The following is a 12,131-nucleotide window of genomic DNA, read 5'->3' on the forward strand; positions in this document are numbered from 1 at the left end:
GTGCGCAGCAACGAAGACCCAACGCAGCCAAAAACAAACAAATAAATAAACGACAAAAACCCACCATAAGGAGCATCTCTCCGTGTCAGCAGCAGACGGGGGTCCTGAGTGGGCCCATCAGTCGTCCGCCCTGACTGTGGGGTCTGACGCCTTGACCCTCTCATGTCTCACCCCGAATGTCTTAATCGGGTTTAGAAATTAACCGACGTTGGGTCCCATCCATGTCCTGGCACCACTGAGCCCACAATGTGTCTGAAGAGTGGGGTTCAAACAACATGCTGCAGGCGAGGAAACGGAGGCTCAGAGACATAACGTCAGGGCTCAAGGTGCACGGGGAAGGGTGACGAGGAATACTTAATCAGCTCTGTCCCCCAAGTCGGAGCACCAACCCGCTCTCTGTCCCGTAAGAGTGAAGACAGGGGCGTATCATAAAGAGACAATGCCCAAGGGTCAAGGGCCACCGAGCAGGCAGGAATGACTCAAGGGCTTGTTCCCAGGAAGGTGGGTGGACGCCGTTTCAAGAAAAAGGGAGAAGTCCCTGAAGGGGGCTGAGATAGAAAGCAAACCCACAGTCTGGGGCCAGGGGAGCAGGCATGTTTCCTTCCTTATTTCCCTGAACTCCTCTGTGCTCTTTGCCACGTTGACCTCCAAGGAGCCGTAGGCAGATGCTAAACGTGTGTCTCTGCTGATCTGAGCTCTGCGGCGCAGCAGGAACCTGCACCCTCCCTGAAGCATCGCCAGGGCCTGGGTGACCCCTGTCCACGGTGAGGACCCCACAGGGACGTGCTGATGGACGGGCTGAGGACGAAGGGGACCCAATGGGGAGGCGCTGAGAGGGAAGGACGTGCCCCGGTCACCCTCACCTGGAAGGGGCGTCTCAGGAAAACACCGGATGTGTCATGGAAGTGAAAGCCAGACTGTCATGGAGGGGCAGTTCCCCTTCCTGTGGGGCTGCTGGCGTGGCAGCCCCGTGACGGGAGGACCAGCCTCCCAGTGGACACACCCTGTGGGTCTGTCTGTCCCGTGGGCACCGCGGTCTCCTCCAGCTGCACTGCCCGGACCACAAGGACAGGACGCCATGACCCCCAGCCTCACGGCCCTGCTCTGCCTCGGTGAGATGGAAGGGGGGAGGGGAAGCCCTAGTCGGGGAACGACCCCTCCCCACAGCCAGGCTGCGCCGCCCGGAGGCCCGGAGGCCCCAGGACTCAGCAGGCTCACGGGGCGGGGGGGAGGCGCTGCTCAGGATTCAGGGCAGATCTCTCACAGGGGTCTCTCTTCCAGGGCTGAGTGTGGGCCTGAGCGCCCAGGGGCCGGCAGGTGAGTCTGTCCCCAGGTGACCCAGCTCCCTCCTGCTGATGGGGACAAGGGGCCACCCCCAGGCAATGCGGATGGGGGACAGCAGCTCTGCGCTGAAGGAGGGGGCGTCTGGGAGGTTGGGGCTGAGAGCTGGGGGCCTGGGGGTGAGGATGTCTTGTGACCCAGCCTCTGATGTCCTTCCAGGGACCCTCCCCAAACCCACCATCTGGGCTGAGCCAGGCGCTGTGATCCCCTGGGGGAGCCCCGTGACCATCTGGTGTCAGGGGACCCCGGGGACCCAGGCGGTCCGTCTGCAAAAAGAGGGAAGCTCAGCTCCCTGGGACAGAGAGCTCCCACTGGAGCCCGGGGACAAGGGCAAGTTCTCCATCCCACACATGACACAATCTGACGCAGGGAGATATCACTGTTACTATCTCAGCCGCAGTGTCTGGTCAGGGCTCAGTGACCCCCTGGAGCTGGTGGTGACAGGTGAGAGGACACTCGGGGGTCCCGGCCTCAGGCTCTGCCCTCAGGAAGGGGGTCTGCTCTCAGGGGTGTGTCCCTCTCACAGCCCAGCCCTGGGGGAGGCGAGGGGGGTGTGAGCCCCACTTCACAAGCTCCCTCCTTCTCTCCTAGTGGCCCACAGCAAACCCACGCTCTCAGCCCTGCCGAGCCCTGTGGTGACCTCGGGAGGGAACGTGACCCTCCAGTGTGGCTCATGGCAGGGCTGGGACGGGTTCATTCTGACTAAGGAAGGAGAACACAAGTCCTCCGGGATCCTGGAGGCACAGCTACGCCTCTATGGGCAGACCCGGGCCCTGTTCTCCGTGGGGCCCGTGACCCGCAGTCACAGGTGGATGTTCAGATGCCACGGCTTCAACAGGGACACCCCCCAGGTGTGGTCGGCCCCCAGTGACCCCCTGGAGCTCCTGGTCCCAGGTGAGGAAGTCCCACCCTGGCCTCACGCACTTTCTGAGGCACGAGGCAGATTATTAGATGCTTTTCTCCCAGGACGGTCCCAGATGAGAGGGTGGGGTTGGGGGGGAGTGGGGCGCACAGGACAGAGACACAGAGTGTGAGCGACAGGGAGGCCTGGGGGCCAGGACGGGAGAAGGGGCCTCATGGGAGGAACCGGCCCCTAAAGCCCCGGGCTGGTCCTCCCCCAGGTGTGTCTGGGAAGCCCTCCCTCCTGACCCCGCAGGGCCCTGTCGTGGCCTTTGGACAGAGCCTGACCCTCCAGTGTCGCTCAGACGTCGGCTATGACAGATTCACTCTGTCCCAGGAGGGGGGACAGGCCCTCCGCCAGCGCCCTGGCCGGCAGCCCCCGGCTGGGCTCTCTCAGGCCGACTTCCCCCTGGGCCCGGTGACCTCCACCCATGGGGGCCGGTACACATGCTACGGTGGACACAACCTCTCCTCCGAGTGGTCGGCCCCGAGTGACCCCCTGGACATCCTGGTGGCAGGTGAGGGGCCAGCAGGTCAGCCGGGGACCCAGACTCCGCACAGGCCCTGCCGGGGGAGCCCCAGGTGGTGATGCTGGAACCAGGCATGAGGGGTCCCCAGGGAGCGAGGGGGAGAGACACAGAGAGACGGGGGTGGGCAGGGAGAGGGAGAGACTCCGAGAAAACAGACACAGACAGAGATGAGGGGCCCCAGGGAGGCCCTGCTGAGCCGCAGTGCAGAACCAGGGGGGCGGGCAGCCCCTCACCCCCCTTCCTCTCTCTAGGATGGTTCCCTGGCACGCCCTCCCTCTCGGTGCAGCCGGGCCCCGTGGTGGCCTCAGGAGAGAACGTGACCCTGCTGTGTCAGTCATGGAGCAAAACGGAAACTTTCCTTCTGTCCAAGGAGGGGGCAGCCCGTCCCCCACTGCGTCTTAGATCAAAGTCCCGAGGTGGGCATTACCAGGCCGAATTCTCCCTGAGTCCTGTGACCTCAGCCCACAATGGGACCTACAGGTGCTACAGCTCACTCAGCAGTGACCCCTACCTGCTGTCACACGCCAGTGCCCCCCTGGAGCTCGCGGTCTCAGGTGAGGGGCCCCGGCCCTGCCCCCTCAGCCTCAGGTCAGCTCAGGGCTCCGTGCCCTGAGCACTCATGGCTGGGCTGAGTGGGGGGCTGTGAGGGAGGGTCACCCAGGGGGCTCTGCCCCTCGAGGACCGCCCCTCCCCTCCCACACGTCCTCACCTCACCTGGGATCCGGAGCCGGACCGCCGTAGGGGAGGCCACGGGGCAGGTGTCAGGGAAAGGCGTCGTGAGGTGGGGAGTCCAGGGTCAGCCCCACCCCCTCTGTCCTCATTCCCAGGGCCCTCTGGGGGCCCAGCCCCCCACCGACAGGCCCCAGTTCAACAACTGGGGCGTCACTGAGGCCTCTCTGCTCGGAGGGAGCACAGGCCACTCCAAGGCAGTTTCAGAGTCTCTGGGAGGGTCTAATGCCCTCAGCTCCTCAAGGACCGGCTGGGGGTCAAGCAGAGATGCCAGGAGGACCCCAGGGCTCCAGGGGCTCTGAGGCTGGTGGACGAGGGGTGGGGGGCACGGAGAGGCAGTGAGACCTCGGGCGCCGTCCTGGGGCAGGAGCAGCAAGGCTGATAGGGATCGAAGCAGCCCCTGACCCCTCACCCCCGTCCTGACCCCCAGGAGGCTCTGAAGTTGGGGTCCTTCCTCCCACGGAGCCAGGCCCGCAGACGGGTGAGTGAGGGTCTGTGGGACACGGTGTCGGGTCCAGGGGGCGGGGCTCGGTTTTGCCCTTGGTTCAGGCACCTCTGGAGACGCCGACTTGGACCCCCTTCCCCTGCCTGGGCCTCAGTTTCTCCAAGTGTAAAAGCAGAGAATCGAGGCCCAGAGCTTAGGTTTCCATTCAGTTCTGACTTCTGGCTGTGAGCCCCCAGGAGAGGAGGCCTCACAGGGGTGTGACTGTATGGGGGCCTGTCCCCTCCGCCGCAGTGCTGGTGACATTGTACGGGGAGGGGGAGGGGAGGGTAACAAGGAAGGACCCTCGGCTCCAGATGAGACACTCGGACAGGCCCCCCTGCAGGTGAGGAGCCCCCAGAGCACAAAGCTGGTGCCCACCTTGGGCGGGGCGCAGCCGGAGGACAGCTCAGGGAGGCCACAGCCCTGGGCTCCAACCCCAGCTCTGCCCCGTCCAGGCTGGGTCACCTGGGGCTCCCGGTTTTCCTCTCTGTGCCTCAGTTTCCTCATCTGTAAAATGGGGGCGGTGGGTTAGAGGCGAAGGATGCACAGACCCCAGCACGAGTCTGCTCACGGGAGGCGCCCCATCAAATGGCACCGCTGGCTCACCCGCGGCGTCACTGGTGCCCCAGGTCTCACATGGAACCTGAACGTTCCCATCGGGGTCTCGGGGGCCTGCGCCCTGCTGCTCCTCGTCCTCCTCGTCCTCCTCGTCCGACACCGGGGTCAGGGAAGACGCAGGCAGCCGGGTGAGTAGGGAACGGGGTGACCCAGGCCCCTGCGGGGGGTGGGCTTCGGGCACCAGCCACAGGGAAACCTAAGAGACGGGCGAAGTCAGCTCAGAAAAAGATTGTCCAGAGTCTGAAACTCCAACGTCTACAAAGGAAACACGTCCTGTCAGCTGACATGTACAATGTAAGATATGTGCCTCCGTTTCAATCTCATGAAGTGTTGAAACATGTACGCGAGTATGAGTTCAGGTCTCCTTCTTTCCTCCTGAATCCCGTGTGAGGGGCGGGGGCCGTAACAGTCCCAGGGCCGAGCCTCTGTCATCGGCCCCAGCCCGGGGCGAGGCTGATTTCCCCCCTCCCGCAGGGGCTGCAGACCCAGAGCCCGAGGACCGAGGCCTGCAGAGCAGGTAACGCCCGCCCCGAAGACCCCCAGGCCCACCCTGCCCGCAGCTCCCCCTCCATCTCCCCCTAACACGCCCGCCTCCTCCCCAGCTCCTGCCCAGCCGCCGCCGCCCAGGACCAGGCCCTCTGTGAGCAGAAGAGGTCGGGGTGGGGGACAGAGGGTTCTGGAGGCAGTGGGGGAGGGGAAGGCTGGGGCGGGGTGGGCTCAGGGGGTGCGGACGGAAACCCCACACTTCACCTCACCCCTGGGTCTCAGTGGCCCCTTCTGGATGCACTGCGAGGGCTGCAGCCTTGCGGGATCTCAGGGAATCCCGCCAAGCGATACACACCCTGTTCCGCCCCAGCAGATGCTGCCCTGAAGGACACACGGCCTGAGGAGGCGGAGCAGCTGGACCACCCGGTGAGACCCCTGCTCCTGTCCGGGCCACCAAAGGCCTTCTTGTTGCCAAACTCAGTGCACTGGACACGTCTCTGTCCTCGCATCCCAGCTCCAGCAGCGTCCCACGCTGACCTCTCCTTCCGGGCTTCCTGGGTCGTCCTGCTGTGACTCCACCCCTCCCGTTTCCTGGTGACCTCATGGCCCCTCCTTCGGGGTCCCCTTTCCTGGCTCCTCGTCCTCTGTCTGACCTTCTGGCGTTGCAGAGAAGCCCCACGTCTCAGGAGGATTTGTGAAAAAGTGAATCACCTGAAAGTCCCCAGGCCCCCCTTCCTTCATTCACCCAAAAGTGGTGCACAAGGAGAGCACATCCCCCCGGATCCCTGTCCGTGCTGCACGTGCAGCAGGGAGCTCACCGGGTGGGTGAGAGAGACTATATGTAAAGAAGCAGGTAGTGTCCTAGAATGCAATGTCCTGATAAGGAAAGTGAAGCAAGAGAAGGTGACAGAGTGCCTGGGGGGGCAGCAAGTGCAAAGGTCCTGAGGCAGGGACATGCTTTTGCAAGAAGATGGCCATGCGGCTGGAGCCAACAAGAGAGATAACGTGTTAATACGGAAATCAGAACGGTAGAAAGAATCCAGAGGCTCCAAGGCGTTAGGAGGTCCCTGGAGTTTCCATCAGGAAAGTGACCTGCCCTAAGGCTCTAAAGCATCACTCTGGCAACACAGGGGAAAGCTGACGGGAGGAGATCACAGTGGATCCAGGAAGCCCCCTTTCTGTCCTCCTCTCTCCCTCCAGCAGAACAGGCAGGATGCAGACCCCCAGGAGGGGACGTACGCCCAGGTGAACCGCTCAAGATCAAGACTAAGGCGGGGGGTGGCCACCTCTCCTTCCTCCCTGTAGGGGAGGTTGCTGGACACGAAGGACACACAAGCGGAAGAGGACGTGCAGAGGGACAGTTAGGTGGGTCCCTTCCTGTCCGGGCCCCCAGGCTCCCCCCACCCCAACCACCCTCCCTCCCTCTCCCCCACCGCAGGCCGCCGCATCTGAAGCCCCGCAGGATGTGACCTATGCCCAGCTGCACCACTCGCCTCTCAGACGGGAGACTGCACCCCCTGCCCCCCAGTCAGGGGAGCCCCCAGAAGAGCCCAGCGTGTACGCTGCTCTCGCCGTCCACTAGCCCAGGAAGGACCCAGACCCCACGCTCCAGGGAGGAAGACTGCACGGGCCCCGGAAGGCACCGGAGCTGCCCGCAGTGGACACCACCTAACGACCATTAGCCTGGACTCCCAACACACACCACCAGGAGCTCCTGGGACCTTTTGGGAGTCACCCGATTCTACCCTCAAAGATAACGAATATCCTTACATTTTAGAAAAAAAGCAAGATTTCTCAATTACCAATGATTTTGAAAAAGAATAGCACATTATTCCAAATGAAGGTAGAGGCAGGGAAATAACGATGACAAGAGTAGCTACTAATGAGGAGAAAGAGAAAGTAGAGAAAAATCAATAAAGCCAAGAAACTTCATTCCTGAAAACATCAATCACACGTATAAACCCTGGGGACAATGACCAAGGGAATAAGAGAGAAGCGTGCTTTACCCTCATCATGACACTACGGCAGATCCTGCGAACTTTATATAAATAAAGGATTTTATGAACAATTTATGCCATTATATTAGAAAATGTAGATGAAATGGACCAAAATTCTCAAAAATGTAATGTACAAAAATGATGGACATTAGGGTAAATAGAAAATCTGGATTGTTGCCTATGTTAAATATATTGACTCTGTGATTTAAAATTTTCCCAAAAAGTGAACTCTGAGTCCAGAAAGCTTCACTGGTGAATGCTTCTGAATACGTGTGCACTTAGGAAATACACACACACACACACAGACACACACACACATACCAAACTTACACAAGCTTCTGCAGAGAATAGGGAAGGAAAGGCATTCTCCCCCCAACACCTTTTGTTGGGCCAGAAAAGAAACGAGACCAAAACCTGACAAAGAAACTACAAAATGGGAAAATCACAGGAAGCTCTGTTTTTCTGGTTTTTGTTTTCCCAAACAAAATATTCACAAACAAGATTCAGTGCTATATAAAATGAGTAATATATCATGAACATGCAGGTATTTTTTTTTAAGGAATGCATGGGTGGTTTCATCCTCAGAAAATCAATCAATACAATTCAAACATTAAAAGAAGAAATTTTAAAAATCATCATATCAACAGATGCAAAGCTTTTGATAAAATACAGCACCAGTTTATAATGAAAAAAACTCAGGAATAAAGGGGAATTTCCTATTGTTTGCAAAAGCATCTTTTAAAATCTACAATAGAAGTCATTTTTAAAGGTAAAAACGTGCAGTTTTTCTGCCTGCAATTGGGACTGAGCCAAGAACGTTCACTGTTACCCTTGTATTCAGCAGGCCTGGATGAACCAACCCATTACAGAAAGCAAACAAAGCGACAGGCACTGAGGGATGGAATGAAACTGTAGTGCTCAAGATTACAAAATCGTGTGAGTGGAAAATCCAAAATAGAATAAGGACCTATTATTCAAATTTCAGAAGAAATTATCTAACGTCACTGGGTACATCATCAATATATAAGTCAGATGCATTTCAGACTTCCAGTTTTGGAGCAGGAGAAAATAGAAGTATGTCTCCCTAACCCCGCACAAAGCACAGGAAAACTCCTGGACTTTACATACACAACAAACATAAGAATACAGGCATACCTCCATTTATTGTACTTCCCAGATATGGCAGGGATTTTTTTGTTTTTGTTTTTACAAATTGAAGGTTTGTGGCAACCCACATCAAGCCAGCCTATCAGTGCCATTTTTCCAACAGTATTTATTATTATTATTATTTTATTGATTTTTGGCTGCGTTGGGTCTTCCTTGCTGCGCGTGGGGCTTTCTCTAGTTGTGGCGAGCGGGGGCTACTCTTTGTTGCCATGCGCTGGCTTCTCATTGCAGTGGCTTCTCTTGTTGGGGAACATGAGTTTTAGGTGCACGGGCTTCAGTAGCTGTGGCACGTGGGCTCAGTAGTCGTGGCGCACGGGCTTAGTTGCTCCGCGGCACGTGGGATCTTCCCAGACCAGGAATCAACCCATGTCCCCTGCATTGGCAGGTGGATTCTTAACCACTGCGCCACCAGGGAAGCCCCCAATAGCACTATTTTTTAACTAAAGTGTGTACATTGTGTTTTTAGACCAATGCTGTTGCACACTTAACAGACTACGGAATAGTGTAAACATAACTTTTATATGCACTGGGGAAACAAAAAACTGTGGGACTCGCTATAATGTGGTATTTGCTTTATTGCTGTGGTCTGGAACTGAACCTGCAATATCTCCAAGGTTTGCCAGTACTCTGAAGGGTAGAGAGAAGGCGACAGACACACTAAGACTGCTAAGACCCCAGGAATGACACAGTGGGCGTCAAAGGAGACCGAGTAGGGTACCTGGACTGCCCCATCCACCTGGCAGTAATGAGTCCGTGCCCCCAGCCTCGTGTAAGAAAAGTCTTCCTATAACAAAGATTTACATAAGAGCCAGACTCTCAAAACATAATATCCAAAATGACCAGGTCTAATTTGAAAAATCATTCGTCACCACAGGAACCAGGAATATCTCGTCTTGAGCGACAAAAAACCATCCTTAACAGCTGCTAACACTGAGATGACACAGATTTTGGAATTTTCTGACAAGGATTTTAAAACAGCCGTAATGAAAATGCTTTGAGGAGCAATTACACACATGCTAAATCTAAAAAACTAGAAAGGCTCAGCAAAGAAAGAGAAGACATAAAGAACGCAACGGAGGGCTTCCCGGGCTTCCCTGGTGGCGCAGTGGTTAAGAATCCGCCTGCCAAGGCAGGGGACACGGGTTCGAGCTCTGGTCCGGGAAGATCCCACATGCCGCGGAGTAACTAAGCCCGTGTGCCACAACTGCTGAGCCTGCGCTCTAGAGCCCGCGAGCCACAGCTACGGAAGCCCGCACTCCCAGAGCCCGTGCTCCGCAACAAGAGCAGCCACGGCGATGAGAAGCCCGCGCACCGCAACGAAGCCCCCGCTCGCCGCAACCAGAGAAAACCCGCGGGCAGCAACGAAGACCCAACGCAGCCAAAAATAAAACAAATAAATGTTTAAAAAAGAATGCAATGGATAGTTCAGATCTGAAAGATACAATAATTAAAATAAAAGGCTCCATGGATGGACGGACCCAACAGCAGAATGGAGACAACAGAGGAAATGATGTAAAGATACGAGGACAAAAATTACTCACTCTGAACACCAGTGAGCACGTATTCTGGAAAAGCATGAGAACGGAGTCTCAGTGACCTCACATCCCTGGGATCTGAGTCCTAAAAGCAGAGGAGAAAGAGGATGAGACTGGAAAACTATTCAAAAAATAAAGGCTGAAACTTCCCCAAACTTTGCAGAAGCCATGAGTCTACGCATTCGTGAAACTCAGTGAACCCCAAACGGGATGAGCCCCAAGAAATCCAAGATGCGTCACAATGCGGAAAAAGAGGAAGAAGTTCCTTGAATGCAGTGATACAGAAATGCCTCCTCACTGTGGCGGGAAGCCGCCACTCATGTGACCTTGGGCTTATCAGAAGGTAGTGGCACAACAGTTTCAAGTGCTGAAAGAAAAGAACTGTCGACCCCCAATGCTATGCATTGTGAAACTATCCTTCGGGAATGAAGGGGTCATAAAGACAATCTCGGGTGAAGGAAAACTGAGAGCATTTATCACAAACGGACCTACCCTTCACAGTAAGACCAAACTAACCCTAGGATGTACCCCAAATCAGATTTTTTTTTTTTTTTTTTTTGCAGTACGCGGGCCTCACTGTTGTGGCCTCTCCCGTTGCGGAGCACAGGCTCCGGACGCGCAAGCTCAGCGGCCACGGCTCACGGGCCCAGCCGCTCCGCGGCACGTGGGATCTTCCCAGACCGGGGCACGAACCCGTGTCCCCTGCATCGGCAGGCGGATTCTCAACCACTGCGCCACCAGGGAAGCCCCAGATTTTTTTTTTAAGCCTTGAAAAGAACCACAAAGCTGAACCACAAAGTCATTTAATCAACTTCCAAAACATAGTTACACAGTCTTTAAAGCAAGGAAGCAGAATCTGTATACTTAACAATGTAACTTTCCAGGGAATTTCCTGGCGGTCCAGTGGTTAGGACTCTGGGCTTTCACTGCCCAGGGTGCAGGTTCAACCCCTGCTCGGGGATCGAAAATCCTGCAAGCTGCCCGGTATGAACAAAAAAGCAAACAGCGATACAGCTTTCCTATCACCCAGTGTGTGGTAAATCAAAAACAACCCCGCGGTCAGGTGGAACAGCAGAGGTTAGAGGGAGGGAGTGGTAGTGGCCCATCGCACCCCTGCTTAAAACGCCAGCCTGGCCCCTGCAAAAACTGAGCGGATCAAGGGTGGTTGGCGGTGGAGGGCCTCAGACTTCACCCAGCGCTAAGTCCTGTCACAGCCGCTGTGCAGGATGCATATTTTTCCTAGAACAGAATCAGGCAGCCTTTGGTCATTTCTATGCAGCTGTGGATCTGGTAACTAAGAAGCAGTTCTTCACCCAGGATGGACTGCAGTACACGTTCATACTTTGCCCAGAGAGAAATTAACTCTCCCTCTTTCACAGCACAGTCCAAAGGGACCCTTGGCATCGAGTCCACGATGTTGATGACAGCTTGCTAATTGGACCTGATGGTTAGAGGGTGGAGAGTACTCTGGTGTGTATTCCATATGGTGGGAGAGGAAGGAAGGGAAGGAGGAGGGGAAAGAAAAGAAAAGAAAAGAAAGAAAGGAAAGAAAAGAAAAGAAAGAAAGGAAAGAAAAGAAAAGAAAGAAAGGAAAGAAAGAAAGGGAAATTCAAAGACTCAGAGCCTGTCAAAGCAGTGACCTTTATAGAGGTCCTATTCTCTGAGGGCTGCCAAGACATACCCTGTGTAGTAAAGCACGTGCCATCGCACCTCGCAACACCTGACACTGAGAAAGAGGCACAATTCTGGGTATGCATTCTTGGCTTGTGGAAGGAGCATATATCATCCTCGAGAAAACAAGTGACTTCGCAGGTTACTGAGAAGCTTGCAGGTCTGAGAGGAGCCCCCAGAAAGGTGGGGCTCTGCAGTAGCTTCAGGCTGCAGTACCAGGACCCCGGGTATCTGGGTGTGCCGGAGGCTGTGTGAATTCTCTGCCGAGCCCCAGTGGCAGAGGTGAGGCTTAGCCCTATGGGTTCACGTCACCACATCCACCATCTACAACAGAGAGCTAGATGCCTCTTAAAAAACTGCTCCTAAGGACTTCCCTGGTGGCGCAGTGGTTAAGAATCTGCCTGCCAATGCAGGGGACGCGGGTTCGAGCCCTGATCCCAGAAGATCCTACATGCCACGGACCAACTACGCCCGTGCGCCACAACTACTGAGCCTGAGCTCTAGAACCCACAAGCCACAACTACTGAAGCCCATGCGCCACAACTACTGAAACCCGGGTGCCTAGAGCCCATGCTCCGCAACAAGAGAAGCCACCACAAAGAGAAGCCCGCGCGCCGCAACAAAGAGTAGCCCCCGCTCGCTGCAACTAGAGAAAGCCCGCGCACAGCAACGA

At 56.0% G+C, this 12,131-nt stretch overlaps 2 protein-coding genes across 6 annotated transcripts in view; one reads left to right on the forward strand and one right to left on the reverse strand.

Annotated features, from left to right (window-relative positions):
• The window catches only part of LOC136793069 (uncharacterized), a 59,938-nt gene that overhangs the window by 36,601 nt on the left and 11,206 nt on the right, over positions 1 to 12,131 (reverse strand). The window contains exon 3 of the mRNA XM_067019601.1: positions 4,628 to 4,798. Within this exon, the coding sequence (XP_066875702.1) occupies positions 4,628 to 4,798 (171 nt within the window). The remainder of the gene's footprint in view (positions 1 to 4,627; positions 4,799 to 12,131) is intronic.
• LOC131745284 (leukocyte immunoglobulin-like receptor subfamily B member 3) lies at positions 977 to 7,156 on the forward strand. Of its 5 annotated transcripts, none has more exons than XM_067018879.1 (12): positions 977 to 1,112; positions 1,282 to 1,317; positions 1,501 to 1,785; positions 1,933 to 2,235; positions 2,463 to 2,759; positions 3,023 to 3,325; positions 3,931 to 3,981; positions 4,614 to 4,730; positions 5,086 to 5,119; positions 5,205 to 5,242; positions 5,462 to 5,514; positions 6,527 to 7,156. In XM_067018879.1, the coding sequence occupies exons 1-12, from the start codon at positions 1,079 to 1,081 to the stop codon at positions 6,668 to 6,670; spliced, it is 1,695 nt and encodes a 564-aa protein (XP_066874980.1). In that variant the 5' UTR covers positions 977 to 1,078; the 3' UTR covers positions 6,671 to 7,156. The 5 variants fall into 5 exon arrangements, with proteins under 5 accessions (XP_066874980.1, XP_066874981.1, XP_066874978.1 ...); XM_067018880.1 differs by having other exon boundaries at positions 979 to 1,112; positions 5,077 to 5,119; positions 5,205 to 5,255; XM_067018877.1 differs by having other exon boundaries at positions 979 to 1,112; positions 5,077 to 5,119; positions 5,459 to 5,514.

The sequence above is a fragment of the Kogia breviceps genome, chromosome 18 (genome assembly GCF_026419965.1).
Source record: "Kogia breviceps isolate mKogBre1 chromosome 18, mKogBre1 haplotype 1, whole genome shotgun sequence".
Classification (NCBI taxonomy): domain Eukaryota; kingdom Metazoa; phylum Chordata; class Mammalia; order Artiodactyla; family Physeteridae; genus Kogia; species Kogia breviceps.